Source organism: Muscardinus avellanarius, assembly GCF_963383645.1.
Source record: "Muscardinus avellanarius genome assembly, chromosome: 12".
NCBI classification, from domain to species: Eukaryota; Metazoa; Chordata; class Mammalia; order Rodentia; family Gliridae; genus Muscardinus; species Muscardinus avellanarius.
Genome location: NC_137798.1, coordinates 94,580,108 through 94,605,839, shown reverse-complemented (window position 1 = coordinate 94,605,839; position 25,732 = coordinate 94,580,108). Strand labels below are relative to the sequence as shown.

The 25,732-nt window shown below is 38.5% G+C and overlaps 1 protein-coding gene across 5 annotated transcripts in view; it reads left to right on the top strand.

Moving 5' to 3' along the window:
• Positions 1 to 25,732, top strand: part of RPS6KA5 (ribosomal protein S6 kinase A5) — a gene marked incomplete at both ends in the record, with an annotated part of 202,523 nt that overhangs the window by 55,957 nt on the left and 120,834 nt on the right. For all 5 annotated transcript variants that reach the window (XM_080708031.1, XM_080708030.1, XM_080708028.1 and 2 more), the window contains one exon: positions 11,933 to 12,004. In XM_080708031.1, the coding sequence (XP_080564157.1) occupies positions 11,933 to 12,004 (72 nt within the window). The remainder of the gene's footprint in view (positions 1 to 11,932; positions 12,005 to 25,732) is intronic.

Here is a 25,732-nt window from a genome sequence, read left to right as displayed (position 1 = left end):
GGGTCTTGCTATATTTTTTATTTGAAACAAGTTAGTAAGAGTCTTTCTACATTGCTGAGGTCGTCCTCAAACTGTCCTCCTGTCCCAGCCTCCCAAATATTGGGATTCAGACATGTTCAACCATGCCTGACTTAAATTCAGTTTTAAAAAAATCTAACTAGGAGCATGCATTATAAGAAAATAACACCAATCAAATTTCAGTGGAACAGTTTCTACTATTTTTCTTCATTCTCTACTGTTTTTTTTTCTTTTTTTTTTCTGCCTTAAGTATTAAACTCAGGGTCTTGCACTTGCTAGGCACACGCTGTACTACTGGGCCACACGCTCAGCCTCTTATATTTTATTACCAAAAAAAAAGGTTGGTTAAAACTGTTTGTGAGAGCATTAAAACTGCTTACATCCTTATTTTCTAATGATTAAACTCAGTAATGCATTAATTTAAAAAATGCTGTTGATAAGAGGAGACTAAGCTGATTAAAATAGAGATATGCTTAAAGTAGACCTTGAAAAGATCTCAAGTATCATTTTAGTTCAAGTTTGTTAATATTCAACAACTCATATGATGTGGACATCAAAATAGATGCCAGCTGTAATAACTGATATGATTTACTGCTGTGTGCCAACTGCCAAGGTCCTGTGTAGGTTTTTCAAGTTTGTTGATAATCTTTATGTATTTGTGGGTGGGTTTTCATGAGGCATTGTTTCTGGGTGAAGAAGCTGATTGTTTTAGTTAGGATTTAGAGGCTGATGATGAGGTTTGACACCCTTATGGTGCTATGGCCAGAACTGCTGGAAGGCTGCTCTGCCAGTCTAGCCCCTCTGGAGTCATGGCTGGAGTCATGGAGTTAGGCTACTGCAGAAAGAGCTATGTGAACTTCAGCATACTTTCTTAGAACTCTTCTACAAAAGCTGCCTTGGTGCTGGCAGTTGAGGCGAAGGCCCTCACAAGTGAGGCTTCCACTTCCCTCCCAGCCCCATCTAATCATAATCTTGGGACCAGCATGTTCAGGCATGCGGCTTAGTTTAGAAGGGCGAACAAGCTAGTGAATGAACACCATGTGTCTTGGTTTAGGCTTCTATGACAAAAATACCATAGACTGGATGATGTCAACTTTTTCCCCCCCCACAGTTCTAGAGACTGGGAAATCCAAGCCCAAGGAGCCAGCAGCAGCTTCAGTCTCTAGTAAAGGCCTGCTTCCTGATTGGCAGACGGCTGTCTCTTCCTTGCATCCTCACTTGGCCCAAAGCAGAGAGAGAAAGGAAGCAGGCTCTCTTCTGTGTCTTCATAAGGGCGCTGACCCAGCTCACTCTCGTGACCCAGTTTCCTCCAAAAGGCCCATTTCTAAATACCACAGCATTAGAGATAGGGTTTCAACATACCAGTTTGTGCCCTGAGAGTTTACAAACATTGAACCATACCATCAGGTCCCAAGGGCTCCTCTAAATCTGTTACGTAATAAATGTATTGAAGGAGGAAGTGCTGGAGAATGGCCGTTCTGCCCCAGCAAGTAAAGCCATGCCATGTTTTTGAAGTAAAAAACAAAACAAAAAATCCACAAAACAATGACCATTTACGGAAGCTGATCTTAACACAATAACTTGAGCTACTACTAATCGCCCATTCAGAGATGTTAACTTTTGAATAGTTAGATTCATAACCTTTCTTACCTTTGGGGAGAATTGGGAAGGTCAGGCAGAGACATGCCTAGCATAGAAAAGGAGCAAAAGTTCCTTTTTTCCTATGACCATAATGAAGCTCCATCTCCTTTTGGATATGAAGAGGCAGTGGACACTTCTACCTGTTGCTCAGTAGCACAGACCTGTTTTTGGAAGCTTGGTCCTAGGCATGAAGGAGGCCCCACATCTTCTGATCAACCTGCTTTGGACTTTACTAAGGCATGTGAATGACTTACAAATACAGAACATTTTTCTGTAATTGGTGATGTTTATTTTACCTTTAGGGTGAAGTAAAATGTATAAATATTTTAATTCTTATTCTAATGAATATTAGTTTTGTTGTTTAGAAGTTTGAACTCTTGTTCTTAGGTTAACAATTTAATGAAGAGAATATACTTTATTTTTAGACTTTCATGTTCAAAGGCTTTAATCATAATGACAAAATAATAGCATAGAAATGAGAACTATTTAGACAGCTAGATTCATATGCTTGAATATGTGTTTTTCATTTGCCTGTTTCTTTTTTTTCTCCTCTTTTGGTGCTGGGGATAGAACCTGTGGTTTTGTGCATGAAAAGCACATTCTTTACCACTGAGCTATACCTCCACTCCCATTTGAATTATGTGTTTTGTCGTTAATACAATGAAAAAGATATCTATAATCACATACTTTCCCATGCCTACATTACAACCAAATTTATTACTGAATTGCTCCCATATGTGTGGTCACTTATTTTGCCTAATTGATTTAAAAGAAAGAATTATGGCTATTAAGTTTAGGGTCTCTGAGATGGGCCTACATTAGACCATGATCTTTAGTTTATATAACTTTTAGATTAACATGTGCAGGCAGTGATTGAAATAGAAATAACTATTAACAAGTTGACTGCAGAAAGACCTCTTATAATATCAGAATAAAACTCACTACTGGAGGCGGGTGTGGTGGCACATGCTTGTCATCCCAGTACTTAGGAGGCTGGGACTGGAGGATTGCAGGTTCAACGCCAGCCTTAGCCATTTGGTGAGGCCTCAGCAACTTAGTGAGACCTTGTTTTAAAAAAAGAATGAAAGCTGGGCGTGGTGGCGCACGCTTGTAATCCCCGCAGAGACAGGAGGATCGTGCAGGTTTGAAGCCAGCCACACGTGCTGGCTTAGAAGACCCTGTTTCCAAATTTAAAAAAATGTAAAAATAGGTCTGGGAGTGTAGCCCGGAGGTAAAAGGGCTTCCAGGAACCCCATTACCACCAAAAAAAAAAAAAAAAAAAAGAAGAAGAAGAATGAAAAATAGGGCTAGAGGTATCATTCAGAGTGTCCTGGGTTCAATCCCCAGTACCTCCCTCCCAAAAAAACCTTACTACTGGAGAAACCAACTATAAAAACCTAGACTTAATACAGAAAACAACTATATGAAGGCAGTTGAGAATAAATAAAAGTAGACAGGCTCTGGTGGGGAGCACACAGCCGAATGAGAGGAGGAAGGGTTTTTAAAGAAGTCACTTTTTACCTTTTCAAAGGTGAGAAATACGAACTGGGACAGGAGCTGCTTCCTAAGAAACAATCTGCAATTAAAGTCAAGCCAAGCCAAGATATTTGCCTACTAAAACAAAAGAAGTAACACTCTGGAGAAAAATAATCTAGGCTCTTCATGAAGTAACATAATGTTCAGCATACAATCCCAAACTTCCCCACAAGGAAGAACCAAGAAAGTGAAACATATCCCAGAGGGAAAGAAAATGGACTTCTATCCAGAGATGAAGGAAATACTTAGGTGAAGCTGGGTATGGTGACGCATGCCTCTTATTCTAGCTACTTGAGACTGAGGCAAGAACAACCGTAGCCATCTAGCAAAACCTTGTCTGAAAATAGGAAATGAAAAGGGCCGGGGATATAGCTCTATGGTAGACCTCCCCTGAGTTCAATCCCCAGTACCAGAAAAAAAAAAAAAAAAAATGAGGCTATTACAATTTCCCCAATGAAATACAACAACATGCTCTCAACAAAGGAAAAAGTAAGAAATCTATCAAATAAAACAATGGAAAAAGAAGTAAATGGAAGTTCTAGAAATTAAAAACACCATACTTGAGATAAAAATATATTGAGCAAATTTAACAGTTGAATAAAGATGTCAAAAAGAAGTAATTGAAGTTAAAGATGGAATAGTAAAAGTGAATCAATGTCAAAAACAGAAAGGGGCTGGGTGTGGTGGTTCACACATGTGTTCTCAGTACTTGGAAGTCTGAAGACAGGAGGATCACAAGTTTGAGGCCAGCCTCAGCAATTTAGACCCTATCTCAGAACATGGAATAAAATGGGCTGGGTATGGTGGTGCATAGCTGTAATCCTAGTATTTGGAAGGCTGAAGCAGGAGATTCACAGATTGGAGGCCAACCACAGCAATTTAGTGAGATACTCAGCAACTTGGCAGGATCCTGTTCAAAAAATAAATGAGAGGTCTCGGAGGTAGAATGTCCTTAGGTTCAGTTCCTGATACTGAAAAAATAAAAAAGCTCAGTGGTAGAATCCCCTGGGTACAGTCTCCAATACTAAAAAGAGAGAGAGACGACGGAGATAGACGTTGTATTGGAAAACTATGAACAGCTTTAGGATCTCTTATATAGTATCAATCCAATGTACCTATAATTGGAATCTCAGAAGAAGAGAAAGAGAATGGGATAGAAAAAATATTTGAATAATTAAGGCCCAAATCTCCCAAATTTGATTAAAAAAACAAACAGATAAAAGCTCAGTGATTTCAAACAGAATGAAGCCAAAGAAGCCGGGCGTGGTGGCGCACGCTTGTAATCCCAGCATTTGGGAGGCTGAGACCGGAGGATCGCGGTTCGCGGACAGCCTCAGCTACTTAGCGAGGCCCTCTGCAACTCAGTGAGACCCGGTTTCAAAATAAAGAATAAAAAAATAGGGCAGAGGGTGTGGCTTAGTGGTAGAATGCCCCTGGGTTCCATCCCCAGACTCACAAAAAATAAAATAAAATAAAAAAGAATGAAGCCAAGGAAATCTGCATTCAGACACATCATAGTAAAACTGTTGAAAGCAGAAACTAAAGAGCAATGTTGAAAGCAGTAAGCAAAGGATACATTTCAGGCGGGCGTGGTGGCGCACGCTTGTAATACCAGTGCTTGGGAGGCTGGGATGGGAGGATTGCAGGTTTGTAACCAGCCTCAGCTACTGAGTGAGGCCCTCCGCAACTTAGTGAGACCCTGCTTCAAAATAAAGTATGACACCCCCCCCTAAAAAAAGAGAAAAAATAGAGCTGGCTGGAGGTATAGCTTGGAGATGGAATATCCCAGTACTACAAAAAAAAAAAAAATACGTTTCAAACAGAAGAATCCACTTAATGACTAACTCTACCTCAGATACCATGAAAACCAATTGATTTTTAAGAAGGTAGCCAACATAATGTAATGATGAAAAATTTTTTTTTCTTTCATTTTGATAGTGCTGTGGGAAAACTGGATATCTGAGGGGAAGAAATGAACCTTGACCCTTACCTCACACTGTAAAAGAACTAACTTAAAATGGATCATAGACTTAAATGTGAGTGCGGACTAATAAACTTCTAGAAGAAAACAGAATATCTTTGTGACATTGGGATAGGCAAGAATTTTTAAAGTATGATCCAAAATGCATGAACTATAAAAGAAAAATTGGAGCCAGGCGTAGTGGCACATGCTTGTAATCCCTGTGCTTGGGAGGCAGGGACAGGAGGATTGTGCATGTTCGAAGCCAGCTAGCCACGCTTGCTTATGAGACCCTGTTTCCAAATAAAAAGTATAAAATAGGTCTGGGAGTGTAGCCCGGAGGTAGAAGGGCTTCCAGGAACCCCAGTACCATTAAAAAAAAAATTGGATAAAATGGACTGCATTGAAAATTTAGTATTTTAGCCTCCCAAGTACTGATTATAAGTACGTACCACCAAGACCAGCAAAATTTAAGTATTTTCTTTTTAAAAGATGCATTTAAGAGGCTGAGACAGGAGGATCACAGGTTCGTGGCTAGCCTCATCGACTTAGGGAAGCCCCCAGCAACTTAGGGAGACCCTGTTTCAAAATAAAGAATAAAAAATAGGGCTGAGGGAGTGACTTGGAGGTAAAATGCCCCCTGGGTTCCATCCCCAGTTCCATACACACATACAAAAGATACAACTAAGAAATAAATGACAAGCTATAGAATTAGAAAATCACTTTACAAAACATATCTGGTAAAGTGCTTTTTTCAGGATGCATAAAACACTCTTACAACTCAGTAATTAAGAAAATAAATATCTACAAAAATGGACAAAAGATCTGGACAGTCAGTTTACAGAAGATATATAAATGGCAGATAACTTTATCAAACAATGCTCAACAATACTTGTCATTAGGAAGATATAAATTAAACCACAATGAGATAGCATTTTACACTCAAAAAGTCTGTTATTACCTTGACTTCAAAAAGATATGGAGTGGCCGGGCGTGGTGGCGCACGCTTGTAATCCCTGCGCTTGGGAGGCAGAGACAGGAGGATCGCGCAGGTTCGAAGCCAGCCGCGCGCGCCCGCTTAGGAGACCCTGTTTCCAAATAAAAATGTAAAAATAGGTCTGGGAGTGTAGCCCGGAGGTAGAAGGGCTTCCAGGAACCCCAGTACCACCAAAAAAAAAAAAAATAAATAAATAAAAAAAGATATGGAGCAACTGGAACTCTGATATGGGAATGTAAAATAGTATAGCCACTGTCTTTGTCAACATTCTCACTGCTGTAATCCAAAGCAGCTGACCACACAACTTCAAGGAACAAAGAGTTATTTGCTCACAGTTTTTGGAGATTTCAGAGTTTCAGTCCATGCTAGGCTAGGTCTGCAGAGCTCCATGCATGGCAGTGGAATGCAGAGAGAGGGAGAGAGCAAGTACCCTTCTCTCACATCATGGAGGCTGGAAGCAAAAGGGACAGTATTGGCATGGGAGACCATATATTATCCCAAGGTCCACAGTCCCAGGAACCTACCTCCTCCAGACAAAACCCACCTGCCTAGGTTACCACCCAGTATCTCCTTTACAATGGATTTATCCTCTGATGAGATTACAACCCTCATGACTTAAGCATATCAACTCTGAACATTGATACATGAGCTCTTCAGGGGACATTCTCTATCTAACCGCAGCAGCTACTCTTATAAATAGTATGATATCGTATAAAGGTAGACATTTGTGTATCATATTATGAAGAAACCTATTCCTACTTATTTATCCAGAAGTGAAAGCACATACTTCATAATAAGACTAACTGCACACAGTACAAATCCATCAGTACATCAACTGGGGAATAGAAAAGTAAACTGTGATATATCTGTACTATGGAATACTGTTCTAACACATACATACATAGACATTTGGAGGAAACTCAAAAGTGTTAGGTTAAGTGAACTAGGGAAACTACATTGTGTATTTTCCATATATATGAAGTTCTAGAAAATTTAAAACTTATAATGAAGGGAATTAGATTGTTGATAGCCTGGGCCAGATGTCAGAGAATAGATTGATTTCAAATGGACGTTTGGAAACTTTTTAGGGTGATGTAACTTTCATATCTTGATTAAGAAGGAGGCTTTGTGGCTGCATAATTAGCAAAGTTCATCACATTGAAAAAGTAGTACATCATAAATAGCCTATTTCAGTTACCACTACTGCGTGTGTGTGTGTGTGTGTGTGTATTTATTTTGTGATACTGAGGATTGAACCCAGGGGCATGCTACTTCTGAGCTTCAACTCCAGCCCGATTTTTATTTTTGAAACAGTCTCACTAGTTTGATGAGAGTCTCACTACATCCTGATGCTGTCCTTGAACCTGCGATCCTCCTGTCTCAGCCTCCTGAGTACTGGGATTATAGGTGTGCATCGCTGTACCTGGCTCAAGCTGGTTATTTAAATAAATGAATTTTACTATATGTATCAGTATATTTGGAAATATATCTGGAAATATATTTGGAAAAATACTGATACATATAGTATATTTAGAAATAAGAAATAAGTTAGCAGTAAGTTTTGGTGCTCATATTCTTTAGTTAATTTTCCCTTTGAGCAAAAAAATTGACTTATTAATAAGTGTTTTCAAATAAGATGTGATTTATTTGCTTCTATTTCTTAGCATTTTAAAAGCAAAATAACATAAAATAAGTAAATAAGTGTTAAATGAGAAATATTATCATTTTGTTATGTTCATCAAATAAATAAATAATAATTAAATAATTAAATAAAATAGTTAATATTTTTCATACTTTAAGGATAGAAAGACATGAACCAAAAGTATATTATGTGACAATCCCAAATAGCTGTGCCAGGATTAAGATTTCTGTGTCCTACCCTATTTCAGTTACAACTACTTTGTCCTCAAGTGAGATTAAGACAGTGAAGACCACTGGGTTTGGTGGCACATGCTCATAATTCCAGTACTAGGGAGGCCAAGACAGGAGGAATCCAGGTTCATGAACAGCCTCAGCAACTTAGTAAGGCCCTGTTTTAAAAAAAAATAGGATGGTGGGGGTCTTTTAGAAGTAGAATGCCCTTGGTACATGTATGTACGTATGTACGTAAACACACACTTGCACACACACGACAGGACAAAATAAGGAAGTTTGTTATAACAAACTTGATCTTTGGCCCTACACCCCAAACTCAAATGTCGATCTTGGTTAGCTGGGATGGATTAGGTGGATTTGGTTTTTATGGATAAGGGTCCCTTTGTCCTAAGCAGATGTAAGTAAGAAAAACTCAAGAAAGATACAATGTAGGAGAAACTTGAAAGAAAAAAAAAGTGGTTTTTTTTTCATATTTTTAGGGCTAATTTCTTTTTAAGGCCATTGCTCTTGGGTTTTATGAGAGAAGAAAGAACTTCCCTCAAGTTCTGCTCTACCTCTGTAGCTGCCTGGGGACAGTCTTGATGGAAAGAAAAGTAATATGAAAAGTAAATGTAACTCAAGAGGAGAAGATACCAGAGCCAACTTTTCATCACCTGGAAACCTCCACCCCAGTACTGAAGGCAGCAGTACCCTTCTTCAGGAGCTCTGTTAGTTCTTTTTCTGGGAGTTAGGAGGCTGGGGGAGGCAAAATGTTAATTATGTCAGAAACCTCCTATTGTAGGCAAAATGTTAATTATGTCAGAAACAAAATAATACAGGTAGCACATTATGAACAAAAACAGCCATTCACAGATCATCTGAGAGCTCTTGTGAACACCAGGGTTTTCTAGATGGTCTACTTGGTGGAACAGGGTATAATTAATTTGTAGTCTCTCTTAATTTCCCACAAAAGCAATCCATGGTTAGTCAAGAAAGGCTATCCTGGCTGTATATCAAAATATAGTTCTTTTTCTTCCCAGTCGGGGAGCAAACAGAGATATGGCCAAAATACTGCAGACAGATAATGCTTTTGGAAACCGAACCTTTACATTTCTCAGTAAATAATAGATGAATTCAAATAGTATTAGAAGTAATTGTTTTTAACATGTGCTCCTAACATTGTTTTGAGCTTTTCAAATAATTAAGTAACCAAATTTAGCATTCAACTATAAGAGCCAGGTCATTGTTTTAAAAATGGTTGTCTTTTGTGGGCTTTTAATATAATCTGCTTGACATACTAGGGGAAGGTATGCTATTTTGTGTTTATTTTAAAATACTACCTAAGTTTTTGGTATTTGTTTTAGATCGATAACTGATATCGTTGTGAGTTGTAGGCTGGGCCATCATACATTGATTTGTTATTCCTATAAAAGTATGCATTAATAGTCAAACTCTTCAGAAGTAGAATGATGGTTACCAGGGCTATAGGAAAGGGGAAGGAGAGGGGTTTTGTTTTGTTTTGTTTTGAAGCAGAGTCTTGCTAAGTAGCCCAGGCTGGCCTCAGACTGTTGTTTGTTTTGTTTTGTTTTGTTTGGTGGTACTGGGGTTCCTGGAAGCCCTTCTACCTTCAGGCTACACTCCCAGACCTATTTCATACTTATTTTATCATACTTATTTTATTTGAAAACAGGGTCTCTCAAGCCAGCGCGGCTGGCTTTGAACCTGCGCGATCCTCCTGTCTCTGTCTCCCAAGCACGGGGATTACAAGCGTGCGCCACCACGCCCGGCTTGGCCTCAGACTTTTGATCCTCCTGTCTCAGAGTCCTAAGTATTGGGATGATAGATAGTGCCACTGTGCCTGGCTAAATGAGGAATTTTTGTTCAATGGATATAGAGTTTGTTTTGCAAGATGGAATAGTTGTAGAAATCTATTGCTTAACTGTGTATATAGTTAATACTCTTATACACTTAAAATAGTTAAAATGGTAAATTTTATATATTTTATCACAGTTTGGAATTTCTAATTAAAATATTTTTAAATTTCAAACATTTAACTAAATTCTTAATTGAATTTTTAAAAATTTAAACTTTGGTCTTACATTAATGGCTTCCCAAGTTTGGGAACTTCTTGGGGTTGAGTCAGATTTTCCTAAAGTTTTGTCCCAAAGCATTAATTTATTTACTCTAACTCATTTAGGCCTCATCACAACCCTTTGAAGGAGGCCTTATTTTATTTTATTTTTATTTTATTTTCTATCATTTTATTACATTAAAAAATACAGAGAATTTGAAGTAATGGTATGCCGAACACCCTTATACTTATGTAGATCCTGCATTTAACATCTGGTTATCTTTTTGCCTTATGATACATGTATATGTGCCTATATTAGTCCATCAGTCCATCTGTTTTAATGATTCTCAAAGTAAATTACAGACATTAGTACGCTTTGGGAGTAAGTATTTTTATTATCTCGATTTTGCATTATTGAGACACCAAGAAGGAATTTGTTCAAGCTTACTCCATTTTTGAGGGTAGAACTAAGACTTGGATCATCTTTTTTGTCTGTCTGTGGTCCTAGGGATCAGATCCAGATGCATGCTAGGCAAATGCTGTACTACTGAGATACATCCCCAACCCTGGTCCCACTTCTGCAGAATGCTAGTTGACATACTATTTATAGGTTTTAATCATAAAAAGTAATTTTGTCATTAAATAATTGAGGATCTGTAGCTTAGGATCTGTACGGTTCGGCAGTAAGGAAAGCACTTAACTCTATTAAAGCTATCCATTTCCAAATTTATTCCATCAGATCACGCTGCTCCCCATACTTCTCCCAAACATAACATCTATTAACATCTGATAGGATAAGACCAGAATTCGGTGGGATATACTGTGGACAGTGCACATGTAACATATCCTAATTAAGTTTATTTAGGATGGAATATATTTTGGAAGAGTTCATTTTGTTAAATATAGTACTAGAGCTTTAGAGCTGGCCCCAGATCTTGGAGTTCACTGAGACCGGAGAGAACTGAGCCACCGTGTATGCAGATGGTAATGCAGCTCTACTTCTGTGTCTATATTGACAGAAATGGAGCCAGAACCTAGCCTAAAACTTTGGGGTGGCATTTAAATACTCAGTATATATTGGCAGGATAAATAAATATCTCTTATAAATCTATTTTTTTTTTTTTTTGGTGGTACTGGGGTTTCTGGAAGCCCTTCTACTTCTGGGCTACACTCCCAGACCTATTTTTTTTTATATTTTTATTTGGAAACAGGGTCTCTTAAGCCAGCGAGGCTGGCTTCGAACCTGCGCGATCCTCCTGTCTCCGCCTCCCAAGCGCGGGGATTACAAGCGTGCGCCACTACGCCCGGCTATTTTTCTTTTCTATATATATCTATATTAAAATTTTTATTTTCAAGCCGGGCGTAGTGACGCACGCTTGTAATCCCCACGTTTGGGAGGCGGAGACAGGAGGATCGCACGGGTTTGAAGCCAGCCTCAGCTACTTAGTGAGGCTTTCAGCAACTTAGTGAGACCCTGTTTCCAAATAAAATATAAAAAAAGGTCTGGGAGTATAGCCCAGAGGTAGAAAGCCTCTGGGTTCCACCCCTAGTACCACCAAAAAAAAAAAAAAAAAACTATTTTCAGATTATATTGGTCAATATAGGGTCTGTCAATACTTTATATTAGCCTTTGGTAAATTATATAGTTACTAGATTATAAAAATATTTTATTATAATGTAAAACATTAAAAAAGTCACAAAGCATAGCTTAGGTAATTATAAAGTGATCCCTGGTTCAAACAGCTAGGCCAAGAAGTAGAACTGTGTTGGTACCTCTCTGAATTCTCTATGGGCCTCTTCCTGTTTTTGAGCCTCTTAATTATTTCTCTTTCTCCCTCTCTCTCTCTCTTTTTAGCTAATTTAACAGGACATGCAGAGAAGGTGGGGATTGAAAACTTTGAACTCCTGAAGGTCCTAGGAACTGGAGGTAAGTTGTAAGTTTGTAAGTTTATCCCCCCCTAAGTAAGGAATAAAGAAGACTTGCTATTCCCATGATTCAGGATTGATATTCTCAGTTACAGAAGTCAAGGCACATTTTAGAAGCATGAGGAGGAATCTGATAGAAGAACTCAGACCACTCATACAAAAAATGGCAAAAATTTTAAAAAACAATCTCTTTTACCTTGCTGTTGGGAAGATAAATTTCACCTGTACACAGGACACAGTATTTTAAAAAAATCACTAACATTTATATGGAGCTTATTATATGCCAACTAGTCTTTAGAGTGCTTTAAATTGATTGACTTACTTAGTTTTCACTTTATGCTATTGATATTCAATGCATATTTCATGAAAAACTTAGAACCCTTCAGAACCCAACAATAAGGGTTTGGCTAAATGGGAAATGGATCTGTATGTTCAATTATCTAATAGGGCTGAAATTATCTATATTTACTAACCTTTTGGAAAGTTCTCCAAAAATCGTAAGTTAAAGGCAACAGAAGATAATGTACAATATAGTGTTAACATAAGCAATTATATGTGTAAATATCTGTGTGTTTATATATGTAGAAAATAATCTCTGGGGTAAAAACCAAAATGGTAACAGTAGTGATCTCTGGGTGGTAGGATTTTAGGTGATCTTGATTTTAGGTGGTCTTTCTGCTTTAACCTGCCTCTGTCTTCCCATAACTGTCTGTCTCTGCTTCTGCGGCTGAGCAGTCAGGACTGGCCTGATTGGGGTCCAGCCTGTGCAGTTGTAGAGATTCCCACACTGAGAGGAGCCCTGAGTGTGCTGTGGTGCACTGCTGTCACTGTTCTGGAATTCTTAATACTCTCTAAACAAGGCACATTTTCATTTTGCAGCAGCTCTGAAACCCTGTCTGTTACATGGCTGCTCTTGTCGGGGAGTTTCCTTTCAGCTCTGCCCTGGAATGCGTTCCCCATCACCACAGCTCCGAGAGCCGGCCATTCCCAGTTTCCTTCCTTCAGTAGGACTGAAGGGGAAGCGGGTAGCTTTTCTCTCCAACCTCTGCAGGTGAGGAGGACCTCAAAGGATAGATTGTTTTCTTCCCTACCAAAGTCCATCTTCAGCTCTCAGGGACTTCTGTATTTTCTTAGATTTCCAGCCCCAGATAGAGTGGATTGTTAGCAGTCCTTTGAAGGAGATACGCCCAGACCTTCCAAAATGTCCAGCCTTCCGGCCACCATCAGTGCCGGCCACTGTCTTAGCCTCACCTGCATATGTTTAAGTCAATGTGTATAAAGTATTATAGGACGTTTAGTAATGAGTTTTCATGCCTGGAGCCCTGCCATGCTAGGTCTTCATCTACTTCCCTGAGCAGTTTTGCAAAGAAAACTACATAAAGCCAGCTTTGCAGCTACCAATGAGGAAACCCTATAGTTTATTTCTAACAACTAAGCATTTTGTTGTTAGAAAGAATTTAGTAATCGTTAACTTGGAGATTTTATTGTGCATTCTTACCATTGAATCATACGTAAAGATGTGTTAAAAAAAAAAAAAAACCTGCCCAACGTGCTGATGTACACCTGAAATCCCAGCTACTTGGGCAGGGAGATCCCAAGTTCAAGGTCGGCCTGGGCAACTTAGCAAGATCCCATCTCAAAATAAAAATTTGAAAAGAGACTAGGGATGTAACTCAGTGTGGAGTGCTTTCTTAGCTTGTGCAAGGCCCGGGGCTCAAGCCTCAGTACTGAAAACAAACAACAACAACAAAAAACTTTCAAAATAATGATAAAATAATGTCCAGTTATTCCCACCTTTGCTTCCTACTTCAAAGGAAGTATCTTCTGCAAGGGGAAAGAGACTTACAGACCTGTGGTAACTCAGTTCCCTTAAAGTTAGTGTTTGTGACATCTTGGCGAAAGCCTTACAGGTGACTTTATATTATATCCTCAGAATGTGTTTTATTTGCATGGGGTTTTGTTTTAGTTTTGGAAACAACTTTATTGAGATATAATTTACATACCTTATAGTTCACCCATTGAAATTATACAGTTAAGTGGTTTTAGTACATTCTCAACGTTTTACACCTATCAGTTTTATAACTTTTTCTTCAAAGAGAAACCTTGAACCCTGTAGCTGTTACTTACCAAGCTCGCCATTCTCTCCAGCACTCAACAAATACTCACCAGCCTTTGTGTATTTCTATTTTTGTCTATTCTGGAGCCTTTCTATAAGTGGAATTATACACATGTTGTCCTTGGCAACTGCCTCCCCTCACATACCAGAACGTTCCTGGGTCCTTCATGTTGTAACAGGTGCCACTTTTTATTGATCAGTTGATGGACATTTGGGTGTTTCTAGTTTTTAGCTGTTAGGAATAAATTATGCTGTGAACATTCATACACAGTGTTTTATGTGAACTGTGCTTTGATTTATCCTGGATATGTGTCTGTGAGTGAACTGTAGGTTCACCTGATAGCTGTGTTTAATTTCTCTGGGAAGTGCCAAACTGTTCCAAGGTAGCTGCACCATCTTACATTCCAGCAGCGGTATCTGACGTTCTAGTGTCTCTACATACTTCCCAGCACTTGTTACTATCCAACTTTTTTATTGTGGTCACCCTATTGGATGTGAAATGACTTAGGTAATAGTTAAGAATGAAGTTCATTCATGCTTTCTGTCCCACTCAAACGATTAAATTATTCAGATTAGCTCACTCATTTTTTATTTTCAGGTCTTTTACAAGAAGTTGTGCATATTTTCAACTATTTGAATACAAGATTATATAATTTTCCTCAAGCTTATTCCAGTGTTAAGTAATCATTGATGTGGGAATGATATTATCTTTCTTTTTTTTTACTATAGATTTTATTTAACAAATTGTGAAACTGTAAGATATGTATGACAGAAAAACATTACATGTGTAATTTTAAATTATATTGCCTAGAGAGTTTGTATCTATATAATATTTGTTTCTATTACTGCCTAGAGAGTATGATGATGTTTGGGGGAGGATCCCAGCTAACTTGGGATTCCAGTACCCGAGCAGCTAGCAACCCTGACATAATGGGAAATGAAGGGGAGTTGCATGTGTTTACAGTGTTTACGAGAAATTTATTTGCCTGGTGGACGGCCCCCTTTCAAGTTGTCTGACCCGCAGCCAAGGAGTCCCTCACATAAGAAACTTGTTTATACTGGCAGATGACTTGTGGACTTTGTTTAACTGGTGGCTGGTTTCTGCCCATTGGATTATTTTTCTGACATTTAAATTTCAACTTTGTGTTCTTTCCAGTGTTCTGGGAAAAACCTGGTCTGGGGTACCCCAAGTTCATTAGATGGAAGGCACAAATGTATGCCAAGACAACATAAAATTATGAGAGTTCACCAATCCATTAGGATTCATTGCTAATTCAGTAATATATGTCATCAGGAATAAAGAGAGATTTTCTTAATGGGTAAGCTTTCAACAGTAATACCGTTTACTTTGTAGCCTCTCAGTGACTTTATTGAACGAATGAATGAATGAGTGAATAAAGACATGGACAAATGAATAAAAACACAGGCATAGCCAGGCATGGTGGTGCATGATTATAATCCCAATACTTGGGAGGCTGAGACAGGAAGATCGCAGATTTGCGGCCAGCCTCAGCTACTTAATGAGGCACTCCACAACCTAGTGTTTCAAAATAAAGAATAAGCTAGGTGTGGTGGCGCACACTTTTATTCCCAGCATTTGGGAGACTGAGACAGGAGGATGGCGGTTCGTGGTTTGTGGACAGCCTCAGCTACTTAGTGAGGACTTTTGCAACTCAGTGAGACCCTGTTTCAAAATAAAGAATAAAAAAAAAAAAAGGTTGGGAGCGTAGCTCAGAGGTAGAATGCCCCTGGGAAAATATAGGCACTATTGAACAAATGAAACTATCTGCATAGCTTCACTTTTGCTTTTGATTATTAATGCTCTTACCTAAAAATAGATTTACAGCAATTACTTTAAAATTAGTTTTAAAAACTCAGATCATGTTTTATTCTGGATATGGTCAGAGCCCCACAACATTTAGTCACTAGTAATAGAAAACTTCTTTGTAACAAAGTAGACATGGCATCTACCAACCTTTCTCAAGAATACTATGAAAATGTAATATTAATGAATTAATTTTTATCATTGAATTTCATAAAATTAGTTTCATAGCATTAAGAACTATGAAACTAATTCCGTTCCTCAATCTGTTAATTTATGTATGGAATTACATTCCAAATGCAGAAGTAGAAATGTTAAGAATGGTTTATTTTTCTACTTCCGAATAGATGATAACTTAGGTACCCTATAAAACCCCCTTGATTATTAAATTTCTATATTACTAGATAAAGTATTTTTTAAAATTGACTCACTGCATAGATTAGCTGCCAATAATAAGGATTCAGAAATGAAAATGGGCACAGGAATCCAGGGACATGAATAAGTTCCCTGTAGGCACAGGTTACGCTGGGGGAAGTCTCGTCAGTTTTGAGCTAGTTCTTTGGATTTGCCATTTCTGTGCTGGGTATGGGAGACAGCATCTAAGTGTTCCAGGAGGTAGAAGTAACTACTATTCATTAAAAGATTAAATGAAAGCCAGGCATGGTGCTGCATACCCATTATCCCAGGTATTCAGGAGACTGAGGCAAGAGGATTGCAAAATCAAGGCCAGCCTGGGCAATTTAGCAAAACCCAGTCTCAAAATAAAAAGAGCTAAGCTGAGCATGGAGGTGAGTTCCCAGTACTTGGGAGGCTCAGGTAGGATTGCAGACTCAAAGTCAGTCTCAGCAATTTAACGAGGCTTTCAGCAACTCAGCAAGACCCCGTTTCTAAGTAAAACATAAAATAGGGCTGGAGGTGTATCTTGAGTAGAACACACCTGGGTATGTATTCAACCACACATATGAGTGCCCACAGGGGTGTGTGTGTGTGTGTGTGTGTGTGTGTGTGTGCGCGCGCGCGCGTATACAAATAAAAGTGGCCAGGGATGTAGCCCAGTAGTGTACAGTGCTCGCCTGTGCAAGATGCCTGGATTCAATCCCCAGTCTACAGGGGCAGGGGACTAAATGAGAAAAAAAGTCCAGCCTGCAAAAGGGGACGGACAGGAAACTTTTCTGGCTCAGCATTGACTCTGGGTGAAGGAAACAGACAAATAAAAGCTTTTCCTGAGTATTCACAACCATAAACGAGGTATCTTGAAGGTTTGTGGCTTGAATCTGTACACACCTCTGTGTTCCCCGCTCTTCCCCCCCAAAAAAAATCTAAGTAAGTATGAATTTGGCTTATATTAGTTCTATACTGGTAGTATTCCTAGACATGTAACAAAAGCAAATAGAAATTCTTTTTGGAGGAGTTAATTTTTTCCCAGACTTTAAAAAAATACCAAAGAAAGTTCACACAGGTATGACCTTACTGTCAAAAATTGCAGACATCTAAGAAGCAAGGCACCATGGGTAAAAGCAGTGGTAACAAAGCAGAAGTAGACCCATGGAGCCGTTGGAATTACTTGATAGGAAATATGATACAAATGTTTGCTTTTTAATTGGCAAATAAGTGTGTACATTTCCGGGCTACAGTATAGTGGTTTTTTTAAATCTATTTATATATTTTTGTATGTATGTATATATAATATAAAGACTTAAACTAACTAAAATATTCATTACCTCACCAACTTTTTTGTACTAAGGGTGTTAAAATATCTATTTTTTAAATAAGTGTGTGTGGGAGCCGGGCGTGGTGGCCCACACTTGTAATCCCCGCGCTTGGGAGGCTGAGACAGGAGGATCGCATAGGTTCGAAACCAGCCTCAGCTACTGAGTGAGGCTCTCAGCAACCTAGTGAGACCCTGTTTCCAATAAAATATAAAATAGGTCTGGGAGTATAGCCCCGAGGTAAAAGGCCCCTGGGTTCCACCCCCAGTACCATCAGGAAAAAAAAAAAAAAGTATGTGTGTGGTGGCTAGGTATTGAATTCAGCCCTATTTTATTTTTTATGTTGAAACAGCATCTCTTTAAATTATGGCATGCTAGCCTTGAACTTGCAATTCTCCTGTTTTATCCTCCCAAGTACTAGGATTCAGGTGTCTGCCACTGCACCTGACTTCTTTTAGCACTCTTGAACTATACGGTACATTAATAGTAAGTTTAACTTTGCTCACCATATAATGCCATAGATCACTACAACCTATTACTCTAGTCTAACTTAAATATTGTATTCTTTGATCAACATCTCAAAGAGTTTTAATAATACTCTTAAGAACAAGCTGTGCTTTAAAAAAAAAAAACTACTAGACTTTTTTTTTTTTTAAAAAGGTTTATTTGCTGCATAGATTAACCAAATGCTACTTTTTTGTGTGCAGTACTGGGGGTAGAACCCAGGGGCATTGTACCTCTGGGCCCTATTTTTACGTCCTCTTTATTTTTGAAACAGGGTCTCATTGAGTTGTGAAGGGCCTCGCTAAGTAGCTGAGGCTGTCGCAAGCCACAGTCCTCTGGTTTCCGCCTCCCGAATGCTGGGATTACAAGCGTGCGTCACCACGCCCGGCCCAACCAATTGCTACTTGAATAATCAATGCTAACTACTTCTGTAAGAGAAAAAATAATTCAGATTTTGAACACAATGGACAAGTCATTAGCAGAAGAGGTATAGCCAAAGTGAATTGGAAGTTACATTCGAAGAAAACAGGCAGAATATAAGATATAGGAAAAAAGAGATTGCATATATAAAAGAAAAGTTAAGACAGATGGTAGAGAAGATGAAACATTTCTCTTATCAGAGTTCCAGAAAGAGCTAACAAAATAAACACTATTCCGAGATAATAGCTGAACACTCAATAATTAATCAGAATATGAATTATACGATATCATATTAGAATATTCATATCAGAATATGAATTATACACATATATAGGAAACACAGTGAACCCTAAGCAGACAAGTAAGAAGTCCTTACAGTGATATAACAGTGAGAATGTTGAACACAGAGACTAGAAATACCCAAAAGGAAGCCAGAGAGGACAGACGCATTTATGGAGAAACGATGATCACATTAATATCGACTTTAATGGTTTACTTCAGCAGCAGCCCTGGAAGCTGCAGGATCGTGGGATAATATAGATGCAAAACGCCCAGGGAAAATAATTGTCAAGCCAGAATTCTATGGCCAGCATACAGTGTCTCCTTTGCAGAAATGAGGGTAAAGTATACATTTTTAGATGTACAAAAACTGAGTGTGTTTTTCACCAGTAAGCCTGTACTAGAAAACTTTCTAAAGGATGTACTTAAGGGGAAGAAAAATTATTCCAGGAGAGTTTCTGGGATATAAAAATAAGTAAATAAACAAATAAATAAATGTGAGCAAACAAAATTCCCGCAGTATTAACAGTGTGAAACCTTAGTGATAATGTCTCATTTGTAGGGTTAAAAAAGATAACTGAAATATTGGACAAGCTGGGTACAGTGGTGCGCGCCTGTATTCCCAGTACTTGTGAAGCTGAGATAAGAGATTGCAGGTTTGAGGATGGCCTGAGCGTTGTAATGAGACTCTCAGCAACCCAGTGGTACCCTGTTTGAAAACCAAAAATGAAAATGATATGAGTGTGTAGCTTAGAGGTAGAATGCCTCTGGGCTCAATCCCCCGGACCATAAATACATACATAAATAAATAAAATAATAAAATAGGGCTGAGGATACATCTCAGAGGTAGAATCCCCTGGATTTAATCCCTAGTACAAGAAGGAGGAAGAGGAGGGGAAAAGGAAGGGAAAAAAATTGGTCAAAACAGTCTGTAACTTGGGAGGTGATAAGAACTACTGTTCTGAGGTATAGACTTAACCTGTATGTGAATCCTGAATCCTGATATATGTAAATAAAGAAATTGGTAAGTAAAGGTCTTCCTCCTTAGAAAACCACTTGATAGAGTTTTATGAATATCCTCCTCATTAAGGATATAGATAATTTTATTCTTATATCCACAAATTCTTTTTCAGGGCACAGGAAAAGGAGAATTATTTTCGCTAACTCATTTGATAATGTTAGAATCACTTTGAATCAAAAAAACGTGTAAGAATATTGTGAGGAAAGAAAATTAGAGGCCCTTTTCACGTATGTGAGCTTTTTAACATCAGATTTGTAAAATCCCTGTGTGTATATTTTCCAGTACGTTTAATACTTGGCCGACTGTCTACCTTGCCGTGGGTGCTTTCATCACAGGCCTTTAGGACGGGTCTTCAAGGTGCGGCAGCAGTAGGTTTGTGCTGCGTCCCCATCCTGTGCCCCTGCACCCTGCGCGATGGTCTCTTCTTAGCCCTGGTTACAGCTGCTGTGAGAGGCTGTAGGAACTTAGAAGTCATTGTAGATGTTCCTGAATTTAAAATCACAGTTTTGATGACTAAAAGGAGTAGGTGGAAACTTTTATTATGAATATAATAAAATCTCAATTTTATTCAAAAATTTCACCACTAATCTTTCAGTTTCATTACCTTTTTAAGATAATTTTTTCAGCACTACTTAGAATAATAGAAAAAGCCTCATCAGATGTCTTTATGTGTCATGTAAGGTTTTCTTTGGAACTGAAACTGAAAACTCTTCTGATGAGTTAAGTTTTATATATTCTGAACTAAAAAAAATGCTGCTCATCAGATATTTTGAAGTCTTTGTAGAATATTTGAATATGAAAGACCTACTTTTTGATCTTCTACTTAAATACCAATAATATTCATAAAATCGTTTTCAGAGTAATTTCTCTTTTCAGCTTTTTCTCATTCCCTTTAGTTTATCACTAATATGTCGATGACTTCACTCAGCTAGAAACTTTGAAACTATTTTTGACTTTCTGTCTTGATCTCTATCTAGTTCCTCATGAAGTCCTCTAACTTTCCCGTAAAAATTACTCCTAGAATTATCTTTGCTCTTCTGTTGTTTCTCTTCTGTGCCTTTTCCTTTATGCATAGATCATTGCAAGGGGTTTCTTGTCTGCGTGTGGTACTGGGAATTGATCCTAGCAGGATTCCACCTTTGAGCCACACCCCCAGTCCTATTTTATTTTTTTTATTTTGAAACAGAATCTCACTGAGTTGCCCAGGGCCACACTATGTCGTGGAGGCTGGCCTTGAACCTGCACTCCTGTCTCAGTCTCTCAAGTACTGACATCGTAGGCATGCGACTCCCCTGTTTGCCTTTGCAAGGGCTTTCTTATCTGATCTGCTTTCTGCAGACTCCTATGTTATACTATATTCTATTATAAACAGTATGCAGCCTTATTAAAATGAAATATTATTGTATGGTACTCCCTTTTAAGAACTTAGAGTACCTTTTTTTTTTTTTTTTTTCCCAGTCAAGTATTAAAGTCCATTTTCCTGCCTGGTTTTCAGTTTCCTCTCTTTTTCCCTCAGCTACCCTAATGTTCCGCCTACTTCTAATCCAGTTTATTATTTTCTTAACTCCCCTACAATCCCGTGTGCTTTCCTCGGATGTCTTGCCTTACCTTGTTGCCCACTGGAGTATCCCTCCTCTTTTCCAGCTGTCCAAATCCTGCTGAAATGGCTTCATTTTCTGAATTGTTGCACTGAGAGCCCTTTGTAGAGAACTCAGCACCGAGTTGTCCCCTGCATTTTGCTTCACATACCCTAGCTTTCTTGCAGATCGTAAGTGCTTAAGATCATCTGTATATGTTTTTCCAACTATCTTGCTGCCCTTGTTTTCATAACTCAGTGCAAGAGGAGATACAATAACAGTCTAACAAATATGTCATTCGTGCTCTTGTCCCTGTCATTATTTTCAGATTTATACCCCAAAGTCCAGGTTATATTTTTGATTCATCTTTTAGAATTATTTTGTTTCATAATGAAATGTTGGATTATTTGTGGGGAATAATGACTATTTTCCTTTTCTATATTTTCTACTGCCTTCCTTTTGACCATTTTGCTTTGTTTGAGATACCTGCCCAAGTATGGTCATGTCACTTAGTAGCAGGGTTATATTATAAAAATGTGTCATTACACCATTTCATTTTTTATTGGTGCATTGTAGTCATACATCTTAATGGGGTACAAGATGGTAGAGGCATACATGCACACATCACTCATTTAGCCCTTCCCCAATTCCCACCCCATTTCTCTCCATTCCCTTCTTCTCGTGTTTGGCTTAGTGACTGATAATGTTTGTGAATGTACATCATGTACATCAGGGAATTTCCCTCTTCCCCCCTCCAATTTCCTCACTTAGGTTGCCTTATTTGATCATCTGTGGTTTCTCCTTCTTCGTCTAGAGTTCCTCCTAAAACCATCTCATTATTGTGTGAACAATATTGAGTGTACTTTAGGTAAACCTAGGTGACATAGCCTACTCCACACCCAGGAGGTACTTACTGTATACTAGGCTGCCAACCCGAATAGCATGCTACTGTACTGAATACTGTAGACAGTTGTAACACAATGATATTTGTGTATTTTTATTGAAACAGAAAGATATGGTAAAACACTAGATAGGAAGTTTTCAGTTCCATTATGATTTTTGGGACCACCATCCACTGTTGACTGAAACACTATTATACAACTTATAACTATATAGGAGAAGGTCTTATTAGTGGTACTGGGGATTGAACCCAGGAAATCATCCATTGTGTGTATGATTAGTAATTCTTAGAATGAAATGAACCATGAAAGTTTCAGATAAAAGTCTACTTTTTCTCTGAATTTTCTTTATTCATTGTATGTAATCATGTACGTTGGGAATTTGATGTGGTCTTGTATCACCATGACAAAAAAGAAAAACCCTTTTGCCATGGAACTGTAGAGGGTGCAGCAGGTTGATTTATTCTACCAATTTGGGTGCCCTCTTGGTTGAGGAGTATGTGGGAAAGAGGATGGCCCGGAACACCCGGGTTTGCATCCTGATATTGTCATGGCTTGTTTGAATCCTTAAGTATATCATGTAAATGGTGTAAGCCCAGGTCCCTTTAGCATAACTTAGAAGTACCTGTCTCTCAGTGTTGTTGTGAGATTAACGAGGTAGTGGATATGAAGGCACCGGTTGCTAGATTACCATTGGTTGTGGTTATTTACTGAACAGGGCCTCCTTAGTGAAGCTGTAACCTAGATTGGAAAATAAAATTATTTAGGACATACTCATAAGGAGAGATTATCGATCATTTTGGATAGTCACCTTCCTTTTGACCGTTTTGCTTTGTTTGAGGTGCCTGTCCAAGTATGGTCATGTCACTTAATAGCAGAGAGTAATTCCAACAAAAGTGATATATAAGGCCAGGTGTGGTGGCGCACACCATCCCCGCGCTTGGGAGGCGGAGACAGGAGGATCGTGCAGGTTCGAAGCCAGCCGCGCTGACTTAAGAGACCCTATTTCCAAATAAAAAAAATATATAAAAAAATAGGTCTGGGAGTGTAGCCTGGAGGTAGAAGGGCTTCCAGGAACCCCAGTACCGCAAAAAAGTGATATATATATATAATTTTTTTTTTTTGCGGTACTGGGGATGGACCCAGGGGCATTGTACCTCTGAGCTACCCCCTCAGCTTTATTGTTTTATTTTTTATTTTGAAACAGGGTCTCACTGACTTATGAAGGGTCTCACTAACAAAAGTGATATTTCTAATAAAAACTTTGAACAAATATAAGTAAAATGTCAGTAGCTGAAATTTTATTAGCATTAATAGGTGTATTTGTGTGTCACCCTAAAAGCATTATGTCATGTGAAAAGGTTGTACCTATGCTCTGTTTCCTTCTTGTAACTGTTCAATCACTTAGGTCCTCGACAACCTCAGTATACTAGAGATGATGAATAGTCGTATCCTAAAGTATGTACAAAATCAGATATTTAGGTGGCCTGACACATAGTAAATGCTATATTTCTTTGCGATTATTGTGGAAGCTGGAAGGAAAAGTAGGCCAACTTTTAAATGAGCCAATACAGTACATTGCTGAACTTTCAGATTAGCTGGATGCGGAAATAAATATCATTGCTTACCCAGTATTTAATTGTAAAGCCTAAAAGAAGCCCAGCAAAAGGAAATGGCCACCAGAGGTCTTCCTGGTTTCAGTCTAGACCTTGCTAATCCATTATCCATTCTATAGCCAGAGTAATTTTTTTTTTTTATATTGGGGATTGAGCCCAGGGGCATTCTACCTTTCCCAGCCTTCCATGTATTAGGATTTCAAGCATGTGCCAGCATGCCTGGTCAGAGTAATCTTTCTGAAACTCAAATTGTATTTTGTATTTAAAAGTTTAAGTTGCCGGGCGTGGTGGCGCACGCTTGTAATCCCCGTGCTTGGGAGGCAGAGACAGGAGGATCGCGCAGGTTCGAAGCCAGCTGCGCGCGCTGGCTTAGGAGACCCTGTTTCCAAATAAAAAAATGTAAAAATAGGTCTGGGAGCGTAGCCCGGAGGTAGAAGGGCTTCCAGGAACCCCAGTACCACCAAAAATAAATAAATAAATAAATAAATAAATAAATAAATAAATAAAAATAAAGTTTAAGTCCATTCTCATTGACGTTCAGTTTCATTCATTTACATGCATTGATTGAGAGGCAAACACTGTTCTGGGTGCTAGGGATAGAATTGTACTTTAGAAATGGCGTATGACATAAAGCTCACAAACTGAAAATGGATATCTGGTTTTCATTAAGATAGAATTATTTCTGGATGTATTAAACCTTAGAATACGGAAGTATAAAAATCTAATTTAGCTTTGCCTGTGACTCTCTTGGTCTCTCAGGCCTCTTAAGAAGTTCACTCTTTTATGTGCCCCCATCTAATCAAGAGCAGATTTTGCATGTTTTTTTGTGGAAATATGAATTCATCCAAAATAAACTCATTTGGAGCTCGCTCCGGTGTTGTCAGCCTCGTGGTGTGGTCTGTGAGGTGTCCTCACTCGTTGGCTCCAGACTCCAAAAAGACGCTTTGACAGGGTAATGTTTCTTGTTTGTTTAGTAAATCTTAGCCGACATTTAGTTGGTGCATAATAACTGTAGGTGCTGGGTTTTACTGTGGCATACTCGTATGTGCATACGACATAATTTGGTCAGTTTCATTCCCCAGTACCTTCCCTTATCCTCGCCCCTTCCCTTCCCCAACACCTTCCTCTACCCTAATCATCCTTTTGCTTTCATGACATTCTTTTTATTTTTTACACTTCTACGTTCACAAATGAGAGAAAACACTCAATACTTGTCTTTGTGAGTCTGGCATATTTCGCTTAACATGATACTCTCTAGTTTCATCTGTTTTCCTGGAAATTACATAATTCTGAGTTTTTGTGGCGGAATAAAACTTCATTGTGTATATGTAACACATTTTCTTTACCTAGTCATCTACTGATGAATACTTAGACTGATTCCATAACTGGGTATTGTCAATTGTGCTACAGTAAACATGGGTGTACTTGTATCTCTGTAATATGCTGACTTTAATTCTTTTCAAAAAATACTTAGGAGTAGTTAGGTTATGTGATAGCTCTGTCTTTAGCTTTTGTGTGAATGTCTGTGTGGATCTAACCCAGAATCTTTGTACCCCTGAGCCACATACACCCCATGGCCTTTTTTTTTTAAATTTTTTAAATATTTTGGTGGTACTGGGGGTGGAACCCAGAGGCTTTCTACCTCCGGGCTATACTCCCAGACCTATTTTATATTTTATTTGGAAACAGGTCTCACTAAGTTGCTGAGAGCCTCACTAAGTAGCTGAGGCTGACTTTGAACCTGTGCGATCCTCCTGTCTCAGCCT